Source organism: Culex pipiens, chromosome 1, assembly GCF_016801865.2.
Source record: "Culex pipiens pallens isolate TS chromosome 1, TS_CPP_V2, whole genome shotgun sequence".
Taxonomy (NCBI): domain Eukaryota; kingdom Metazoa; phylum Arthropoda; class Insecta; order Diptera; family Culicidae; genus Culex; species Culex pipiens.
The window spans coordinates 113027371-113049885 of record NC_068937.1 but is presented as its reverse complement, the minus strand read 5'-3'; the positions used below and the strand labels follow the sequence as shown (position 1 = coordinate 113049885).

General features: G+C 32.6%; 1 protein-coding gene across 1 annotated transcript in view; it reads left to right on the top strand.

Moving 5' to 3' along the window:
• The window catches only part of LOC120432499 (uncharacterized), a 343681-nt gene extending 321991 nt beyond the window's left edge, over positions 1 to 21690 (top strand). Inside the window, exon 8 of the mRNA XM_039597712.2 lies at positions 17945 to 21690. Within this exon, the coding sequence (XP_039453646.1) occupies positions 17945 to 18093 (149 nt within the window). The 3' untranslated portion in view covers positions 18094 to 21690. The remainder of the gene's footprint in view (positions 1 to 17944) is intronic.
• The last annotated feature ends 825 nt before the right edge of the window (positions 21691 to 22515 follow it).

Genomic DNA, 22515 nt, shown 5'->3' with positions numbered 1-22515 from the left:
AAAGTCTACAACCTCTAAAGTTTCTCAATATTTTCTATTTCCTATTCGTATTGAAAAGTCTACAACCACTAAAGTTTCTCAATATTTTCTATTTCCTATTCGTATTGAAAAGTCTACAACCACTAAAGTTTCTCAATATTTTCTATTTCCTATTCGTATTGAAAAGTCTACAATCACTAAAATTTCTCAATATTTTCTATTTCCTATTCGTATTGAAAAGTCTACAACCGCTAAAGTTTCTCAATATTTTCTATTTCATATTCGTATTGAAAAGTCTACAACCACTTAAGTTTCTCAATATTTTCTATTTCCTATTCATATTGAAAGGTCTACAACCACCAAAGTTTCTCAATATTTTCTATTTCCTATTCATATTGAAAGGTCTACAACCACCAAAGTTTCTCAATATTTTCTATTTCCTATTCGTATTGAAAAGTCTACAATCACTAAAGTTTCTCAATATTTTCTATTTCCTATTCGTATTGAAAAGTCTACAATCACTAAAATTTCTCAATATTTTCTATTTCCTATTCGTATTGAAAAGTCTACAACCGCTAAAGTTTCTCAATATTTTCTATTTCATATTCGTATTGAAAGGTCTACAACCACTAAAGTTTCTCAATATTTTCTATTTCCTATTCGTATTGAAAAGTCTACAACCACTAAAGTTTCTCAATATTTTCTATTTCCTATTCGTATTGAAAAGTCTACAATCACTAAAATTTCTCAATATTTTCTATTTCCTATTCGTATTGAAAAGTCTACAACCGCTAAAGTTTCTCAATATTTTCTATTTCATATTCGTATTGAAAAGTCTACAACCACTTAAGTTTCTCAATATTTTCTATTTCCTATTCATATTGAAAGGTATACAACCACCAAAGTTTCTCAATATTTTCTATTTCCTATTCGTATTGAAAAGTTTACAACCACTTAAATTTCTCAATATTTTCTATTTCCTATTCGTATTGAAAAGTCTACAACCACTTAAGTTTCTCAATATTTTCTATTTCCTATTCGTATTGAAAAGTCTACAACCACTAAAGTTTCTCAATATTTTCTATTTCCTATTCGTATTGAAAAGTCTACAACCGCTAAAGTTTCTCAATATTTTCTATTTCATATTCGTATTGAAAAGTCTACAACCACTTAAGTTTCTCAATATTTTCTATTTCCTATTCGTATTGAAAGGTCTACAACCACTTAAGTTTCTCAATATTTTCTATTTCCTATTCGTATTGAAAAGTCTACAACCACTAAAGTTTCTCAATATTTTCTATTTCCTATTCGTATTGAAAGGTCTTAAACCACTAAAGTTTCTCAATATTTTCTATTTCCTATTCGTATTGAAAAGTCTACAACCACTAAAGTTTCTCAATATTTTCTATTTCATATTCGTATTGAAAAGTCTACAACCACTTAAGTTTCTCAATATTTTCTATTTCCTATTCGTATTGAAAGGTCTACAACCACTTAAGTTTCTCAATATTTTCTATTTCCTATTCGTATTGAAAAGTCTACAACCACTTAAGTTTCTCAATATTTTCTATTTCCTATTCGTATTGAAAGGTCTACAACCACTTAAGTTTCTCAATATTTTCTATTTCCTATTCGTATTGAAAAGTCTACAACCACTAAAGTTTCTCAATATTTTCTATTTCCTATTCGTATTGAAAAGTCTACAATCACTAAAATTTCTCAATATTTTCTATTTCCTATTCGTATTGAAAAGTCTACAACCGCTAAAGTTTCTCAATATTTTCTATTTCATATTCGTATTGAAAAGTCTACAACCACTTAAGTTTCTCAATATTTTCTATTTCCTATTCGTATTGAAAGGTCTACAACCACTTAAGTTTCTCAATATTTTCTATTTCCTATTCGTATTGAAAAGTCTACAACCACTAAAGTTTCTCAATATTTTCTATTTCCTATTCGTATTGAAAAGTCTACAATCGCTAAAATTTCTCAATATTTTCTATTTCCTATTCGTATTGAAAAGTCTACAACCGCTAAAGTTTCTCAATATTTTCTATTTCATATTCGTATTGAAAAGTCTACAACCGCTAAAGTTTCTCAATATTTTCTATTTCATATTCGTATTGAAAAGTCTACAACCACTAAAGTTTCTCAATATTTTCTATTTCCTATTCGTATTGAAAAGTCTACAACCACTAAAGTTTCTCAATATTTTCTATTTCCTATTCGTATTGAAAAGTCTACAATCACTAAAATTTCTCAATATTTTCTATTTCCTATTCGTATTGAAAAGTCTACAACCGCTAAAGTTTCTCAATATTTTCTATTTCCTATTCGTATTGAAAAGTTTACAACCACTTAAATTTCTCAATATTTTCTATTTCCTATTCGTATTGAAAAGTCTACAACCACTTAAGTTTCTCAATATTTTCTATTTCCTATTCGTATTGAAAGGTCTACCACCACTAAAGTTTCTCAATATTTTCTATTTCCTATTCGTATTGAAAAGTCTACAACCACCAAAGTTTCTCATTATTTTCTATTTCCTATTCGTATTGAAAAGTCTACAACCACCAAAGTATCTCAATATTTTCTATTTCCTATTCGTATTGAAAAGTCTACAACCACTAAAGTTTCTCAATATTTTCTATTTCCTATTCGTATTGAAAAGTCTACAACCACTAAAGTTTCTCAATATTTTCTATTTCCTATTCGTATTGAAAGGTCTACAACCAGTAAAGTTTCTCAATATTTTCTATTTCCTATTCGTATTGAAAAGTCTACAATCACTAAAATTTCTCAATATTTTCTATTTCCTATTCGTATTGAAAAGTCTACAACCGCTAAAGTTTCTCAATATTTTCTATTTCATATTCGTATTGAAAAGTCTACAACCACTTAAGTTTCTCAATATTTTCTATTTCCTATTCGTATTGAATAGTCTACAACCACTAAAGTTTCTCAATATTTTCTATTTCCTATTCGTATTGAAAGGTCTACAACCACTTAAGTTTCTCAATATTTTCTATTTCCTATTCGTATTGAAAAGTCTACAACCACTAAAGTTTCACAATATTTTCTATTTCCTATTCGTATTGAAAAGTCTACAACCACTAAAGTTTCTCAATATTTTCTATTTCCTATTCGTATTGAATAGTCTACAACCACTAAAGTTTCTCAATATTTTCTATTTCCTATTCGTATTGAAAAGTCTACAACCACTTAAGTTTCTCAATATTTTCTATTTCCTGTTCGTATTGAAAGGTCTACAACCACTAAAGTTTCTCAATATTTTCTATTTCCTATTCGTATTGAAAGGTCTACAACCACTAAAGTTTCTCAATATTTTCTATTTCCTATTTGTATTGAAAAGTCTACAACCACTAAAGTTTCTCAATATTTTGGATTTCCTATTCGTATTGAAAAGTCTACAACTACTAAAGTTTCTCAATATTTTCTATTTCCTATTCGTATTGAAAAGTCTACAACCACTTAAGTTTCTCAATATTTTCTATTTCCTATTCGTATTGAAAAGTCTACAAACACTAAAGTTTCTCAATATTTTCTATTTCCTATTCGTATTGAAAAGTCTACAACTACTAAAGTTTCTCAATATTTTCTATTTCCTATTCGTATTGAAAAGTTTACAACCACTTAAATTTCTCAATATTTTCTATTTCCTATTCGTATTGAAAAGTCTACAACCACTTAAGTTTCTCAATATTTTCTATTTCCTATTCGTATTGAAAAGTCTACAACCACTAAAGTTTCTCAATATTTTCTATTTCCTATTCATATTGAATAGTCTACAACCACTAAAGTTTCTCAATATTTTCTATTTCCTATTCGTATTGAAAAGTTTACAACCACTTAAATTTCTCAATATTTTCTATTTCCTATTCGTATTGAAAAGTCTACAACCGCTAAAGTTTCTCAATATTTTCTATTTCATATTCGTATTGAAAAGTCTACAACCACTTAAGTTTCTCAATATTTTCTATTTCCTATTCATATTGAAAGGTCTACAACCACTTAAGTTTCTCAATATTTTCTATTTCCTATTCGTATTGAAAGGTCTACAACCACTTAAGTTTCTCAATATTTTCTATTTCCTATTCGTATTGAAAAGTCTACAACCACTTAAGTTTCTCAATATTTTCTATTTCCTATTCGTATTGAAAGGTCTAAAACCACTAAAGTTTCTCAATATTTTCTATTTCCTATTCGTATTGAAAAGTCTACAACCACTAAAGTTTCTCAATATTTTCTATTTCCTATTCGTATTGAATAGTCTACAACCACTAAAGTTTCTCAATATTTTCTATTTCCTATTCGTATTGAAAAGTTTACAACCACTTAAATTTCTCAATATTTTCTATTTCCTATTCGTATTGAAAAGTCTACAACCACTTAAGTTTCACAATATTTTCTATTTCCTATTCGTATTGAAAAGTCTACAACCACTTAAGTTTCTCAATATTTTCTATTTCCTATTCGTATTGAAAAGTCTACAATCACTAAAGTTTCTCAATATTTTCTATTTCCTATTCGTATTGAAAAGTCTACAACCGCTAAAGTTTCTCAATATTTTCTATTTCCTATTCGTATTGAAAAGTCTACAACCACTAAAGTTTCTCAATATTTTCTATTTCCTATTCGTATTGAATAGTCTACAACCACTAAAGTTTCTCAATATTTTCTATTTCCTATTCGTATTGAAAAGTCTACAACCACTTAAGTTTCTCAATATTTTCTATTTCCTGTTCGTATTGAAAGGTCTACAACCACTAAAGTTTCTCAATATTTTCTATTTCCTATTCGTATTGAAAGGTCTACAACCACTAAAGTTTCTCAATATTTTCTATTTCCTATTTGTATTGAAAAGTCTACAACCACTAAAGTTTCTCAATATTTTGGATTTCCTATTCGTATTGAAAAGTCTACAACTACTAAAGTTTCTCAATATTTTCTATTTCCTATTCGTATTGAAAAGTCTACAACCACTTAAGTTTCTCAATATTTTCTATTTCCTATTCGTATTGAAAAGTCTACAAACACTAAAGTTTCTCAATATTTTCTATTTCCTATTCGTATTGAAAAGTTTACAACTACTAAAGTTTCTCAATATTTTCTATTTCCTATTCGTATTGAAAAGTTTACAACCACTTAAATTTCTCAATATTTTCTATTTCCTATTCGTATTGAAAAGTCTACAACCACTTAAGTTTCTCAATATTTTCTATTTCCTATTCGTATTGAAAAGTCTACAACCACTAAAGTTTCTCAATATTTTCTATTTCCTATTCATATTGAATAGTCTACAACCACTAAAGTTTCTCAATATTTTCTATTTCCTATTCGTATTGAAAAGTTTACAACCACTTAAATTTCTCAATATTTTCTATTTCCTATTCGTATTGAAAAGTCTACAACCACTTAAGTTTCTCAATATTTTCTATTTCCTATTCATATTGAAAGGTCTACAACCACTAAAGTTTCTCAATATTTTCTATTTCCTATTCGTATTGAAAGGTCTACAACCACTAAAGTTTCTCAATATTTTCTATTTCCTATTTGTATTGAAAAGTCTACAACCACTAAAGTTTCTCAATATTTTGGATTTCCTATTCGTATTGAAAAGTCTACAACTACTAAAGTTTCTCAATATTTTCTATTTCCTATTCGTATTGAAAAGTCTACAACCACTTAAGTTTCTCAATATTTTCTATTTCCTATTCGTATTGAAAGGTCTACAACCACTAAAGTTTCTCAATATTTTGGATTTCCTATTCGTATTGAAAAGTCTACAACTACTAAAGTTTCTCAATATTTTCTATTTCCTATTCGTATTGAAAAGTCTACAACCACTTAAGTTTCTCAATATTTTCTATTTCCTATTCGTATTGAAAGGTCTACAACCACTAAAGTTTCTCAATATTTTCTATTTCCTATTCGTATTGAAAGGTCTACAACCACTAAAGTTTCTCAATATTTTCTATTTCCTATTTGTATTGAAAAGTCTACAACCACTAAAGTTTCTCAATATTTTCTATTTCCTATTCGTATTGAAAAGTCTACAACCACTTAAGTTTCTCAATATTTTCTATTTCCTATTCGTATTGAAAGGTCTACAACCACTAAAGTTTCTCAATATTTTCTATTTCCTATTTGTATTGAAAAGTCTACAACCACTAAAGTTTCTCAATATTTTGGATTTCCTATTCGTATTGAAAAGTCTACAACTACTAAAGTTTCTCAATATTTTCTATTTCCTATTCGTATTGAAAAGTCTACAACCACTTAAGTTTCTCAATATTTTCTATTTCCTATTCGTATTGAAAGGTCTACAACCACTAAAATTTCTCAATATTTTCTATTTCCTATTCGTATTGAAAGGTCTACAACCACTAAAGTTTCTCAATATTTTCTATTTCCTATTCGTATTGAAAAGTCTACAACCACTAAAGTTTCTCAATATTTTCTATTTCCTATTCGTATTGAAAAGTCTACAACCACTTAAGTTTCTCAATATTTTCTATTTCCTATTCGTATTGAAAAGTCTACAACCACTTAAGTTTCTCAATATTTTCTATTTCCTATTCGTATTGAAAAGTCTACAATCACTAAAATTTCTCAATATTTTCTATTTCCTATTCGTATTGAAAAGTCTACAACCGCTAAAGTATCTCAATATTTTCTATTTCCTATTCGTATTGAAAAGTCTACAACCACTAAAGTTTCTCAATATTTTCTATTTCCTATTCGTATTGAATAGTCTACAACCACTAAAGTTTCTCAATATTTTCTATTTCCTATTCGTATTGAAAAGTTTACAACCACTTAAATTTCTCAATATTTTCTATTTCCTATTCGTATTGAAAAGTCTACAACCACTTAAGTTTCTCAATATTTTCTATTTCCTGTTCGTATTGAAAGGTCTACAACCACTAAAGTTTCTCAATATTTTCTATTTCCTATTCGTATTGAAAGGTCTACAACCACTAAAGTTTCTCAATATTTTCTATTTCCTATTTGTATTGAAAAGTCTACAACCACTAAAGTTTCTCAATATTTTGGATTTCCTATTCGTATTGAAAAGTCTACAACTACTAAAGTTTCTCAATATTTTCTATTTCCTATTCGTATTGAAAAGTCTACAACCACTTAAGTTTCTCAATATTTTGGATTTCCTATTCGTATTGAAAAGTCTACAACTACTAAAGTTTCTCAATATTTTCTATTTCCTATTCGTATTGAAAAGTCTACAACCACCAAAGTTTCTCATTATTTTCTATTTCCTATTCGTATTGAAAAGTTTACAACCACCAAAGTATCTCAATATTTTCTATTTCCTATTCGTATTGAAAAGTCTACAACCACTAAAGTTTCTCAATATTTTCTATTTCCTATTCGTATTGAAAAGTCTACAACCACTTAAGTTTCTCAATATTTTCTATTTCCTATTCGTATTGAAAAGTCTACAACCACCAAAGTTTCTCAATATTTTCTATTTCCTATTCATATTGAATAGTCTACAACCACTAAAGTTTCTCAATATTTTCTATTTCCTATTCGTATTGAAAAGTTTACAACCACTTAAATTTCTCAATATTTTCTATTTCCTATTCGTATTGAAAAGTCTACAACCACTTAAGTTTCTCAATATTTTCTATTTCCTATTCGTATTGAAAGGTCTACAACCACTAAAGTTTCTCAATATTTTCTATTTCCTATTCGTATTGAAAGGTCTACAACCACTAAAGTTTCTCAATATTTTCTATTTCCTATTTGTATTGAAAAGTCTACAACCACTAAAGTTTCTCAATATTTTGGATTTCCTATTCGTATTGAAAAGTCTACAACTACTAAAGTTTCTCAATATTTTCTATTTCCTATTCGTATTGAAAAGTCTACAACCACTAAAGTTTCTCAATATTTTCTATTTCCTATTCGTATTGAAAAGTCTACAACCACCAAAGTTTCTCATTATTTTCTATTTCCTATTCGTATTGAAAAGTCTACAACCACCAAAGTATCTCAATATTTTCTATTTCCTATTCGTATTGAAAAGTCTACAACCACTAAAGTTTCTCAATATTTTCTATTTCCTATTCGTATTGAAAAGTCTACAACCACTTAAGTTTCTCAATATTTTCTATTTCCTATTCGTATTGAAAAGTCTACAACCACTAAAGTTTCTCAATATTTTCTATTTCCTATTCATATTGAATAGTCTACAACCACTAAAAAAGATTTGAAGTCTTCTATAATGGCTTCTTGTCTTCAATTTTTATATTTTAACGAATCTTTTGTTTGGATTATGTTAATAATGCTGTATTCCAATTGAAATCAATGATTGGTTTGATTAAAACTTATCATTGAATTGAAATAATCAATTTCATTTTTCCACCTTGTTGAAGATGACAGTTAAATTTTTGTAAATAAAACGGTTAAGGAGAAAATCGGGTTCGTTAGAATTAGTTAGTTTATAATTTGTAAATATCTACCTAAACCTAAACTTAAATGTCAATTTGTGCCAACACGATGTGAAAGTGATCTAAACCCGATCACACATACAAGGAGAGATACAGCAGATAGCTGTACGGAAGGGAGTAGAAAGGGGAGAGAAATTGTACTTGAGAACAGTTCGGAATAAACTATTACCGCAGACGCACGAGTTTGTGCCGCCACGCGCCGCGTCGTTTCGTTGCAATAAAGTTTGTTGACCCTGCAACAATTAGAAGTTTTCTTTGCCCGAACGGTTCGATCGCGCGAAATTTGCTAAGTGTTGCAAAAATCGGGACCGGTTTGTGAGAGCGATCACGTTGCTCTGGGGATTTGTGGCGCGTCTTGACCGACCTGCACAGAAAAAAATGATGGTAATATTCATCAGGAAATGGTGACAGATTTTGTGGCAAAATAAATGATAAATTTACCCCAAAAAATGATGAATTTTTATCAATTTTTGATGAATATTCATCAGGTTCACATTTTTACACATTTTTTATGTAATATTACACAAATAAAGAGGTAATATTCAACCTACCAAATTTTCAACATTCCAAAATTCAACTTTTTTTCTGTGTGGTGAAAGGTGGCAAGAGCGGCCAGGTTTTGAAGACTGCGGACGAAAAGGGCTTGTGGCGACCCAAGCTCTCGGTCACTGTGGATAGACCGTGTGTGTGTGTGCGTGTGCTTAACCGGTGCTACACAAGGCGTAGCAAGGAAAGCCCTTCGATCCCGGCACCGTTCGCTCTGTGCTGAACACACCTTGCAATTCATACCTTTTTGGATTTTTTGTTCGTTATTTTGGTCGATCTAATCTCTAAAGTTACTTGTGATAGAAAAATAGCTTTACAATCGTTGTCCGCACAAAAACATAACAGAACTTCACTGTGCGACATAAATATTCTCCCGGCATAAATCTGGTCCACAGACTAGCCAGACAACGTCGTAAATTTTGCGACCCTCCAGGCCGTAACGTATTAGGCCCAAACAAGACCAGAGCAAGCGAGAGTAACGTACTTCCATGGCCTGCTAACATGAGCAATTATGGCCCATAATTCAACCAAAACTTGGCTGCAAGCTTGCCGGTCGATCTTGGTGTGCGTCGTCGTTGCTACAATAAAGTAAGTGGCTTCCCAGCGAGAGAAAGTGCCACTTCATGAACAAACTCTCAACGCAGCGGTGATGAGACTCTCTGGTGGTGTTTATGGAGCTTTGAGGGGTCGTTCATAGATTGGACGATACTTTTCAAAATTTAAGAAGATTTTTTATTTTTCCCCCATGAAAAGAATTTTTACCAAGTTTAAAATACCATAGCTCGCCAAACAATTCTATAAATATCTAATAAAGTTCTCAAAACATAAAACAAGATTTCGACTGTGAATTTTACCCTCACTGCTGTTACCATAGTACACCATCGTTGTTTTAAAATGAAGGAGCAAAAGAGATAATTAAATGCAGTGTGTAAGACAGAGAAAAGCATTCCCCATAATTAGAACTATTACAAGAGAAGTTCCCAACCTTTCCTTGTTTTCGAAATATTGGGACAAAATGACGTAAGAGCCATTTTGCGAGGAATCGCAACAACTTTCATTAACAACATCCTTATCCCTCAAAAATGAAATTATTTTTTCATGGCGCTTGCGTCATTTTTGTAAAATTTAACTGAACAATGCAGCCTTTTACCGGAACTTTCCCGGCGACACTTTTCGGTGGCCACAGTGGCAGCGTAACGTAGAGGACCAGGGGTTTTGACGTTGCACAGAATCGAGGTAATAAATTGTTCTTGTTAATTTTAATTAAATGAAGCTATTATCTAGCCAGTGTGGATGGGTGCATTTGTGGGAGAGGTTTGCCGAGTGCAAATCGTGAGAAGCTTTTGGAAATAGCTCATTTGAAACATGTTGCACTTATAAATATGGCTACGGTTAGGGGTAATCATAACCCCTTTACTAATAATACTGACCTACAAAAATTGACAACAATGACTGCGCAGGTTCAACTCGAGAGGAAGCATGAAGTTTCGGGTCCCCAGAACCACGTGTACTTTGAATTGTTCAAAAATATTTAGACAGGGCCGAGTGGTTTATCTCCAAAGTTTGATATTTAGACAGGGCCGAGTGATTTATCTCCAAAGTTTGAAAATTTTCATGCAATATTCAAAATTCAAAATTTAAGAACCCAGAGTCTCGGCCCGAAACTTCAAACACGAACAAAAGCAGCGAACCGAAGATTGGCAATGACGTTTTGGAATTTTGACAGTTTGGAACGCATGAATTACCCCATTATCGGTTTAAACACGAATCTACAGCGAATCGATGTGGAAGCTAAAGATACACTATAGGCACGATGATTTGCTGTGCAATTTTGATCAGAATCGCGATAAAAGAGGTTAAAATTGAAAAATAATAATAAATCAAATTCTGGTCTAGAATTTAACAAAATGTTGTTTGTTTTGTAAGACTTAATGTTATTGCACAATAATCGTAGATTTTTTTTACAAAAAAGTAAATTTTTCGGTTCGTCCACAATCAATCTTATGTTTGTAAACAAACGACGCCATATTGCCAATGTTGTTCGGTAGCTCATATCAGGCCATCGCCGGGGCCCTGGGAGAACCGAACAGCACTAATTGTCAAACTTCCTTGCATTTGACAGCTGTCAGTCGTTCCAATTAGCGAATTCGCTAAGCCGAACGCAGTTCCATCAACAATAATGAATCCGCTGTACACTTCTTCTAATTGAACACTTCTTCGAACAAAATTGAACTTAAGTCAACGTTTTTACCTGAGGGAAACTGTTTATTTTTATGCTGGTAAAAAGCTAATTACAACTAAAGTCATTGCATTTCATGCAATAACTGCTCGAATTGTTTCATTGAGAATTGCTTTAGCAATCAAATTTGACAGGTTTCATATGAATCGTCAGTGTTGCCAACTTATGGGTTGCAAAAAGAAACCAAGATTTTTAATCCGGTGAACATTAAATGCTGTTCTCATAATACTTTCAACTGTTTCATCTACACACTAGTCTTTGTTTGCCTCTTTAGGGCATCCCCACCGCCAAGCTTCTTATTTTTGTTTGCAAAAGCTCGCGAAAGGGAATTTTAATGTTTACTCTCGGGTTTCCTGAGAGGAATAATTTACTTGACAATTGCCATTGTCTCAAAATTACACCACCGCAGCAGCAGAGTAGGGCAACCCCTTTCCATAGAGGGGCCGGAAATGGAAGGGAGAGGTTTAGCGGCCCGGAAACGGCACAGTGGAGACTCCTTCAAACGGAGGCACACACACACACACCTACACGCACACACTTCTTTTTATTTATTTTTTTTTTTTATTTTTTTTTTTTATTTTTTTCTTTAATGGCCCACCACACTCCCCCACACCAAAAAGCTCTAGGAACTTCCTGGTAGTGGACGCAAACTATCCTTAGCTCGTACACACATAAACAAGAAAATTGAAAATAAAAATTGAGCCAAGGACTAATTAGATGTGCGGTGAGTTAAACTACAAGGATGGTATCCCAGTGGAAGAGTCTTCCTTTTAAGGGATCCACGAAATTAAAATTTATTATTTAAAAGCTAACATTGACGAGTGATTACTTAAAACTAAATTGATGAATTAAATAGTTCGTTGAGTTTTTGTTTAAAATATTCTTTGATTTTTGCATTAAAAGTGGAGCGGTTATTTACTAATTGCAAATTGCTTGGAAGTGAATTATATAGCGTAGGTCCTGTAAACTTGATTCGTTTTTGGCCACGTGTTGTAACTGCTCTAATGCTTAGAATGTTATTCGATTGGCGGGTTCTTCGTGACAGATTCGAATTTGTAAATTCTATGGTGTGGTGAAACATAGGATTGTTAAGTACATCATGGACAAAAAGTAATGTCTGTTTTTCACAGAGAAAGGCTAGTGGTAATATGTTATGACAATTATCAGAGTAAAGTTCATGAGTTGAATAAAGTATTGGTTTTTTGAAAATAATTTTTAGGCATCGGTTTTGTAAGGTTTGTAACTTTAATAAATGAGAACTAGCGGTATGTCCCCATACAGAAATTAGGTAATTTATTTGAGAGTGGATGTAGGCATAATAATATGTTAACAGCGTTTTTGATGGAACAAATAGCCTTACCCTCCACAAAATTCCAATGTACGACGAAACACGTTTTTCAATTAAGTTAATGTGGTTAATCCAGGACAACACAGTATCAAATAGAATTCCCAAGTATTTAAAACAATACACTTTTTCAATTATGTTACAACCAAGCCTAACTTGATCGTGATCGGGCACAATTTTTCTAATAGATTTGAATATCATATATTTCGTTTTGGAAGCATTAAGCGACAATAAGTTTGCATTAAAATATTCATTCAAAATTCGAAGATCTTTTTCCATGAGTGATATTATTGTGTGAATGTCATTGTGAGGATAAAATAACGCAGTATCATCCGCAAAAAGTCTTGCATTTCCATTAAGTTTCAATCTACCCAGATCATTAATAAACAATAAGAATAATAATGGCCCAATGTTACTACCTTGTGGTACACCAACGTTGATGGGAGATAGAGAGCTACACTCACCTTCAATGTGAACAAATTGTTTTCTATTTGTCAAATAACTTTTGATTACTTCATTAGCAACACCTCTGATACCATAACATTCTAGTTTGTTAAGTAAAATGTTGTGATTGAGCGTATCAAACGCCTTCTTCAAATCTAAAAAAAGACCACCAACAAATTTCCCTTCATCAATTCCTTTCACAACCTCATCTACTAGTTCAATCACAGCTGTTTGAGTGCTAGACCCTTGTCTAAACCCATACTGGAATTTATAAAAAACATCATGTTTGTTAAAAAAATCAATCAGTCTAGACACTAGCATTTTTTCTAAAATTTTATTAAAAACTGACAACGTAGAAATTGGGCGATAATTATTACAATCCCAAACATCACCAGATTTGTAAATTGGGACAACTTTTGCAATTTTCAGGCAGTCTGGATAAGAACCTGTTTGAACAATTAAATTAAAAATTTGAGATAAAATTTTTGCAAAGGCTACAGCATTCATTTTAAGAACAGCTGCTGGAATTTTGTCAGGTCCACTACTTTTCTTATTTTTCAAATTTTGTATTAATAATATAACTTCATTTATCGAGGAGGGCCGAAGAAATACGGACTCACTTACTCGTTGAACATTACGAAGTGGACAGACATTAGACGCAGGAATATTATTTGCCAAATTTTGTCCAATACTAGAAAAGAAATTATTAAAAACATTGCAAACTTCCACATTATTTGTTATTTCATTGCCGTTATTTATAAGTGTAATTTTTTCCCGACTAGTAGAGTGACCAAATATTGATCGAATATTTTTCCATAGTTTTGAGTGAGGCGTATTTGTTAATAAATTTTCAAAATATTTTTTTTTAGTTTGAGCTTTCGATGAGTCCAGCTTTTTAGTGACATAAGAAAGCATTTCGCAAAGATGCTGATCTAAAGGATTTCGTTTAACTCGTTGCAAATAGTTTTCTTTAATTCTTATTAATGTCCAGAGATCTAAGGTCATCCACGGACAAGCAGTTCCCTTCAAATTAACTTTTTTGTAAACAATTTTTGAAAAACGTTCAAGTAATGAATTATAAGTGGTAGAAATGGATTGTAAAGTTGATTCAACGTTGACGACAATATCTATATTATTCAAAAAAATTGTGAACTCTCGATTAAGTTGGTAATGATTTACAATTTTTTTAGATAGCACCACAGGTTCCTTAGCTGTTCTCGTTTTGAAAGTAGAAATAATTGGTATGTGGTCGCTGATACCCGGAAAATCAATTGTATCATTTCTAATCCGGCTAACGTCATTCAGTTTAGAAATCACATGATCAAGTATATTGGCACTGGCTGGTCTGGTTGCGTATGTGTTTGTAGTTATAAAACTAAATGATTCTAGTAACATTTTGTATTTCGTGACTGTATTCAAATTGGCATGATTGACTGGGACGTTAATATCACCAGTAATCAAGCAAAAATGGTTAGGTTTAGTTGAGTTCATAATATTTTCCAAATAGTCACTAAAAACATTGAAATCATAACTAGGAGGCCGATAAATGCCATGAACATCATAATAATGACCCTTAAGATTTATTTCGATATGAATGTGATGAAAACCATTTACATGAAAATTTTGTATTACTTTGTTTTTAAGATTTTTGTTAACATACACCGCTAGACCACCGCTTGAATCTTCCCTACAGGAAAAAACTGCTTTATAATTAGGTATTTCATAAAGATTACAATTTTCACGCTTCAGCAAAGTTTCGCCGATTACAAAAATATCAATTTCGGTGTGCATTTTATCGATAATATGTAGAATTTCATCAAATTTAGATAAGTTATTAATTCCCCGTACGTTCCACTGAAAAATTTTTAAAGAATGATTGTTACTTACATAGCTACTATTAAAATCACTAAAATTGTCATGAAAGAAATTTTCTACGTTTTCAAACATTGCGAAAAATAATCAAAATCAAATTCTTCACTGATAAAAATATTAAGCCTTTTTTTTGTCCTTTTTACGCTTTGGGGATTTGATTTCTTCATCGTTATCATTATTCTTGTATAAAGCTATAATACGAATAAGGTCGTCGCGATTTGAAATTTTTTCCACTTTTGCATCATCATCTTTTTTAACCAGGATCGCACCATTGCGACCAGGCCAGACATATTTAATGTTCAGCATATTTTGAGATTCACGCATTTCTTTTAAGAGATTTTGTGAAAAAGCTGTAAGTTCTTCACGAATTGCAATTTTCGACCCATTTCCATTTATAACCAAAGATTTGTCAATTGATGTTGAAACCAGTTGTCCAAATTCAGCCTTTTTATCTAAAACAAAATCTTTCATAGCTGAGTCTTTAAGAATAACTCTGATAGGAATAAAAGTGTTTCTATTTTTATTATCTTTATTGCTCCCTCGAGTGTAAAACCGAGACGCAGATGCAATTGAATCAGGGGTTAAATTGGCACCAATTTGCTTGAAAGTTTTTAGAACTAGATCAGACACATTTTCACTGGCTAATGAAGGCATTCCAAGAATAACAACATTACTCGAAACCGATTGCCTGTTCACTTTGTCAAAGTTCATTTCAAGTTTGTTGACAATTGCCGAAAGAGAGGAATGTGAGTGTTTAACATGTTTTAATTCAAGTTTTAATTTTTCATTTTCAGTTTTTAGATCAGTGAAATCAGACGCAATTTTATCAAACTTCTCTGATAGGAAATTTTGTGAAGCTTCAACCGCACTAGTAATTGTTTTCACCTCACTTTTAACTTCCTGCATTTGATCAGATACAACACTTGCCACTGTAGCGTTTAATTTATTACTGATTGATGAAAAAAAAGATTTATCATTTTGTTGCATTTCAATAATTTTTTTGTATATTTCGGAACATTTTGTTGAGCAGAAGTAAGGATTTTTCCTAATACGACTAACAGCCATGCCTCTTATGCCTTTGCATTCAAGGTGAACTGCTGCAAAGCAGTACATGCAGATTAGTAGCTTATGTTGATCAGTTTCTAATTTATTACAGAGGCCGCAGGTAAAATCAGCATTATCGTCTTCCCATTCCATCTTAATGCAAGTAATAATTTAACACACAAAATTGACAAAAAATAACAACGAACTACAAATATGAAAAGTTATTTAAGAAAAATAGATAATTTAACCGCACATCTACAAGGAAAAAACCCCAAAGTGGGGAAAAAAACCAAACACAAAACTGTCGGTCAACTTATAACAAATTCTTGATGAAACAGCTGATTTTGCACGAGTCCAAATTGCGGGTCAAAAGAGTAGAGTATACACACATACCTTTATCATCACTTCGTGTTATCGTCTGTTTGCATGTACAACCGAAGTAAGTCACTCAGAGCGACCGGTTGCGAGACGCTTCGTAACAGTACTCAGAGGTTGTTCGGAAAAAAAACCACGAAGCCTGCCTCTGGATGCAACCACAGACACTCCGAAGATACGCGCGGGTCTTCCTGTACAAGTACAACGAGTGCCGTTATTGAGCAAACCGTCGTGACCCAGCACACAATAAAAACCTCGACCACTCTAGAGTCAAACCGCGGGACTCACGCACCCAGAGCTTGCACGAGCGCCGATATTTTAGGCCGGGGACACAACTGCAGAATTTTTTTCCTACTAAACCACTTTTCTTGATTCACGTACACCAAGCAACCACAGTCTGAACAACCACAGCAGTTGTATTGATGCAGCCAGAACGACAGAACACCACAGCTGATCAGAATACCGCTGGTACAGATACAACTTACGCACTTTAACCACAAAATGGATTGTCAGAAGATAATCGGCCGGTAAGCCAAAAATCCCCCCGAGCCAAACCCAACTATCCCACCAGTAATTCACTATTCACTAGCCGAAATTTGTGACAGTATCACTAATTAATGATTTGAATCACTCCGAATTGATCACGGGTTCGTAAAACACTTGATAATTATCAAAAAATTAAGCGCCTTGAGGAGGTGCAAACTATCACCGTCAACTGTGTGTGTGTGTCCATTGCAACCATTGAACACAAAAAGGACAAAAAGTAGTATTAAAAGACAAAAAAAAAAGTTGAAATGAAGAAAAAGTCGCAGGGCTCTCGTATTTGCTCGAAATAAACGAGAAAAGATTTTCCTGTATTTGCTCTTGTAATTCTTCTATTTGTGTGACTCTGGAGGATCTTTTCAGAGAATGAAGATGCAAGGGAAGCGTCTTTTAGCGTTTGTTAGGAAAGGATTTTCTCTTACCATAAGCCTTTGTAAGGTATACTGTCGCTGGTAGGTATTTCGGCGCAGAGTCGGTTTGAAACATTAGATTAGATTTATTGAATTTTCTTTTTTAATTCAGTTTCAAGCTAAAAAAATATTTGAAAAATAGAAAATGAGCAAGGTGATATGAAAAAAAAATAACGGAACAAAAATAAATAAATGTCATATTTTAAGTTTAAAAAATCTTAAATCTCAATATAAACATGATAAAAATTACTTAATTTGAAACTCTCAAATATTTTGTGTGAATGTAATTGTTTTGAATCAGTAAAAACAACTGCCCTTGCATTTGAAAAAAAAATTTGTGCTGCAGTTGAAAAACTAAACAGTAATGTTATCGATTCACTAAAAAAAATATAAGGTTCCAAAAAACAGTGGTAAAAATGTGAAAAAGACGAGAGCAGGAAAAATGAAAACAAGAAAGAGCAACTCTTTAATAGAACGAAGAGCACACCGAAGAGCAAGATATCCCACTTTTCCCTCTACTAAAACGTAACCGAATCACAGATATATCAACGTACCTACATGACAGAAGAATGATACACTCATTTCTTGTATTTTCGTTGTATTTCATTCGGATGTTGTTTTTTTATTATCTCTCAATTCTTGCCTTTCTCAGTGACGTCACCAAACGGATCTCCCGGTCCGAAGCTGCCCCCGTGGGCCAGCCTGCTGCTGATGGGGATGACCGCAGTGCTGCTGAGCCACCACCACCACCTCCACCAACTTCATCCCCTGCACCGGCAGCACGTGGACGCCACGAGATAGTTCCCTGCCGGCAGCAGCACCCCGACAAAAACCGTAGTGTCCTCGTCCTCGTAAAGAGAGCTCCCTCCCAATGGCAGTCCTTCGCTCGTCGGTTGTAATGATGTGTCCAGTTGTTTTGGCCCTTCCCCACCACACGCCACCACAGTGTCCACAAGTTTACCCTCCCTGGGAGGCGAGGGGGTCATCCTTAAATGGCAAGCGAATCAGTAGCAGCGATTCTCTGGGAATGTGCGAATCTTTTCAATCTTTTCAAATGTTTTTTCCCATTTGTTTTTTAATTGATATTGATATTTAACGCTCAGAAAAAAATATTTTTCAGAAATGTTACTTTTTGAGTACATTACACTTGCCATTTCTACGATTTATTTTATCATCAGAAGTGGGTGGGCCAGATTTTGAAGATAAAGGCCCTCTAAGTTTTCAATCATCCAAATCCAAATGTATCGAAACAATCTGGCCTACTCTCCTCTTATGTTGAAATAAACCGTGAATGATGCCATTTTGAAAAAAAAATCTTTGATAGTAATTCTCCCAAGAATAAGCAAATTTATTGGAAATGTAACTTTGTCTTTATTTGGACGAAACCTTGTGTGTACTTTTTCTATGACCAAAGAAGACATTTTGCATTATTGGTTCCATACAATTGTGGCAGCTGTCTATACAAAATGGTTATTGAAACATTCAAAAAGGGCCACCTATATTTCAGTTTTAGACATTCTTAGTGACGTTTTGGAATGTTGACAGTTTCCCGAGCAGGGGTAAATAGCACGGGAGTACCGAATTTTGGTATTACAGGGACCAAAATGTGCCCTTGGTTGCCCAGTAATAGATGGTAAAATACCATGAAATCATACCAAATTCTAGTATGTGGAAGGGCACAACAATACCAAACCATGTTATTCCAAGGGTAAAATAATACCTCAAAATAAAACCATTTCAATACCAAGTTGAGGTCTTCTGGATTTTTGATCATTGCTTGAATACCAAAACTTGGTATTGCCATGGTTTTATTTTTAGGTATTCCCGCGCCCTTGGAAAATCAGATTTTGGTATTCCTGTGGTCTTCCACATACATGATTTTGGTATGATTTCATGGTATTTTACCATCTATTACTGGGCAACCAAGAGCACATTTCGGGTCGCTGGTATTTGCACAAGAAATACCTAAATTTGGTATTTTCATACCATTTTTAGTGCAACAGTTGCAGTTAGTGAAAAAACGGAAATGATCCATATGCAACAGCCAAATCTACTCACCTGATGATTCCATGTTGTTCTTAGTGATATTCTTCACCACATTGAATGCATTTGTCATTGATGAACGGCCTGTGCTTGAAGTTCTTGAAGATTCTAAAAAATAACAAGATTGAAAAATAAGTGTTATTAAAATGAAACTGGATTGAAATTCACCAAAATTCTATAATCTGTCGATTAACTCGTTTTTCAAAGTATTTGGTTATCCCAACTTAGAGAAATTTCAACGTTTAAAAAAAAAATCTTAGTGGGTATATAAAAAAAAAAAGAAAATCAGCTTTAAAATTTTTGGGCTTCAAGTCATTTTAGCGCAAAATTAATTATCTCATTAAAATTTATAAAAAAAATTCCCATAGTTTCTAAGGAATTTGATGAAACCTTTCAATACCAAAATGTGGCATCCTGACTTAGATTTATTTCCACAATTTCAAGTCATTTCTTTAGGGGGTCTATCAAAAATGTTTGAAATCAAGTTTGAAATTTCCGGTTTTCAATGAAAGCTTTCGCTTTGAGACATCATTTAAGCGCAAAATTAATTATTTTGTCAAAATTGGTCAAAATTTTTCCAAAGTTTCAGAGGAATTTGATATAACACTTTAATACCAAAATAATACCAAAATGTGCCATCCTGACTTAGAAAATTTTCCACAATTTCAAGTCATTTCTTTAGGGGGTATATCAAAAATGTTTAAAATCAAGTTTGAAATTTCCGGTTTTCAATGAAAGCATTCGCTTTGAGACATCATTTAAGCGCAAAATTAATTATTTTGTCAAAATTGGTCAAAATTTTTCCATAGTTTCAGAGGAATTTGATAAAATACTTTAATACCAAAATAATACCAAAATGTGCCATCCTGACTTAGAAAATTTTCCACAATTTCAAGTCATTTCTTTAGGGGGTCTATCAAAAATGTTTAAAATCAAGTTTGAAATTTCCGGTTTTCAATGAAAGCATTCGCTTTGAGACATCATTTTAGCGCAAAATTAATTATTTTGTCAAAATTGGTCAAAATTTCCCATAGTTTCAGAAGAATTTGATACCAGAGAAAGGTATTATTACGCATTTCCCTTGTTATTTACCCATGCTCGGGTTGGTGCGCATGAATTGCCCCATTGCCGGTTTCCCGCACGGCTGACCAACAAAATTTTTGCGCAGGCTCATCGCAAGAAGCCTTTCTGCCAGAAACACGTACATTTTGAATTTGTTTGGCATTTCGCGTAGATGATTTCCAGCATGTTGTGCCAGTAATAAGAGTAAACTAATTAAGCTAATCTTTTAAGCTCCCGAAGTCCCTGGGAGGTTATATTATAAACCAAGTGAGATATAGGGTTAAGTGCACTCAAAGAGCTTTTAAAAAGTTCTTGTTGAGAGCTTACGAGAACAGTCACATGAAAATATACCTGAAGTCGGTTTTTCCAATGAACCAATGTGGTGCATGCTAAACACAATACGTTTTTAACTGGCAGCAAGCATAACACTGCTTTAAACGTAAATGTCAACTAGAACAAGCTCAGTGCAGTTAAGAAGAGCTCTTAGGGCCGATGCATGTCTGATATGGGGATACCCTCTGACTAGAGACCCTAAATAGCTGGCTAAATCGATCTGGCAACGTATGTTTTGAGCTTGGCAACACTGATAAGTTTTGCTGGGCGTTAAGGGCAAATGCTCGTTTGGATACGTCATACTCGTGTCTGTTTGGGTACGTCAAATTCACTTCGACCAGTCTCCCTATTAAGGATCTCTACCTCTGGCTCGATTCTTTTGGCAATAATAAGTAACTATGCTAACTTTGAGCCAAATCGGTTAAGGTTAAAAGGACGCTTTTTATCGATGTAGTTTATATATAGTTTATTATTTTACGAAGTATTTTTCTGCCAGGTCTCGCCCAAAATGGTTCAAGTGTGAGATTTTTGTAGGAAATTCAATTCTCTACAACTCTGTTGAATGATGCAAAACGATCCGAGTTGCCTAAAAAATCGAGCCAGAGGGTATCTCTTGAGATTTTGCATAATTTTAAATTTTTCTTGTCACCCTACTGCGCAGTCATTTTTGACAATTTGTGTAGGTCAGTGTCATTGTTTCACATGTCTTCAGTTTTTCTCAATAATGTTGGTAAAGTTGAAAAAAAATTTGGAAGTTTTTGGTGATTTTTTTTCTATTGATGATTTAGCAAAATATTAGGTATTTCGTCAGAGATATTTGAACCAAAAACTTCTGCAATGTTTTTTCAGCAAATGTAAAGGGATTTTTCTGATCCTTTTGACAACAAAAAAAACACAAGATTGGTTTTCTCAGATTTCGGTCATTCGATTTTTTTTTATATTTTTTAATCCGACTGAAACTTTTTTGGTGCCTTCGGTATGCCCAAAAAAGCCCAGTTAACTCAATCCGAATTCTGAAACGGAATCTAATTAGAATCGTATACAAATTCCGTTTCAAACGCAACAACCGGTTCCGTGTTCGAACCGGTTGTTGCGTTTGAAACGGAATTCGTATACGATTCTAATTAGATTCCGTTTCAGAATTCGGATTGATTTGACTGGGAGCCATTTTGCATCATTAGTTTGTCCATATAATTCTCCATACAAATTTGGCAGCTGTCCATACAAAAACAATGTATGAAAATTCAAAAATCTGTATGTTTTGAAGGAATTTTTTGATCAAATTGGTGTCTTTGGCAAAGTTGTAGGTATGGATACGGACTACACTGGAAAAAAATTATACACGGTAAAAAATATTGGTGATTTTTTATTTAACTTTTTGACACTGAAACTTGATTTGCAAAAAAAAACACTAGTTTTATTTTTTGATATGTTTTAGAGGACATAAAATGCCAACTTTTCAGAAATTTCCAGAATGGGCAAAAAATCTTTGACCGAGTTATTAATTTTTGAATCAATACTGATTTTTTTTAAAAATCGAAGTATTGGGTGCAAAATTTTTTCAACATTTTTTTTCGATGTAAAATCAAATTTGCAATCAAAAAGTACTTTAGTAAAATTTTGATAAAGTGCACCGTTTTCAGTTTTTCATTTTTTTTTTAATTAGTGCACATGTTTGACCACTTTAAAAAAAAATATTTTTGAAAAGCTGAGAAAATTCCAATGTTAAAATATGAATCATTCGTAAAATTTTCCGATCTTTTCGAAAAAAATATTTTCAAAATT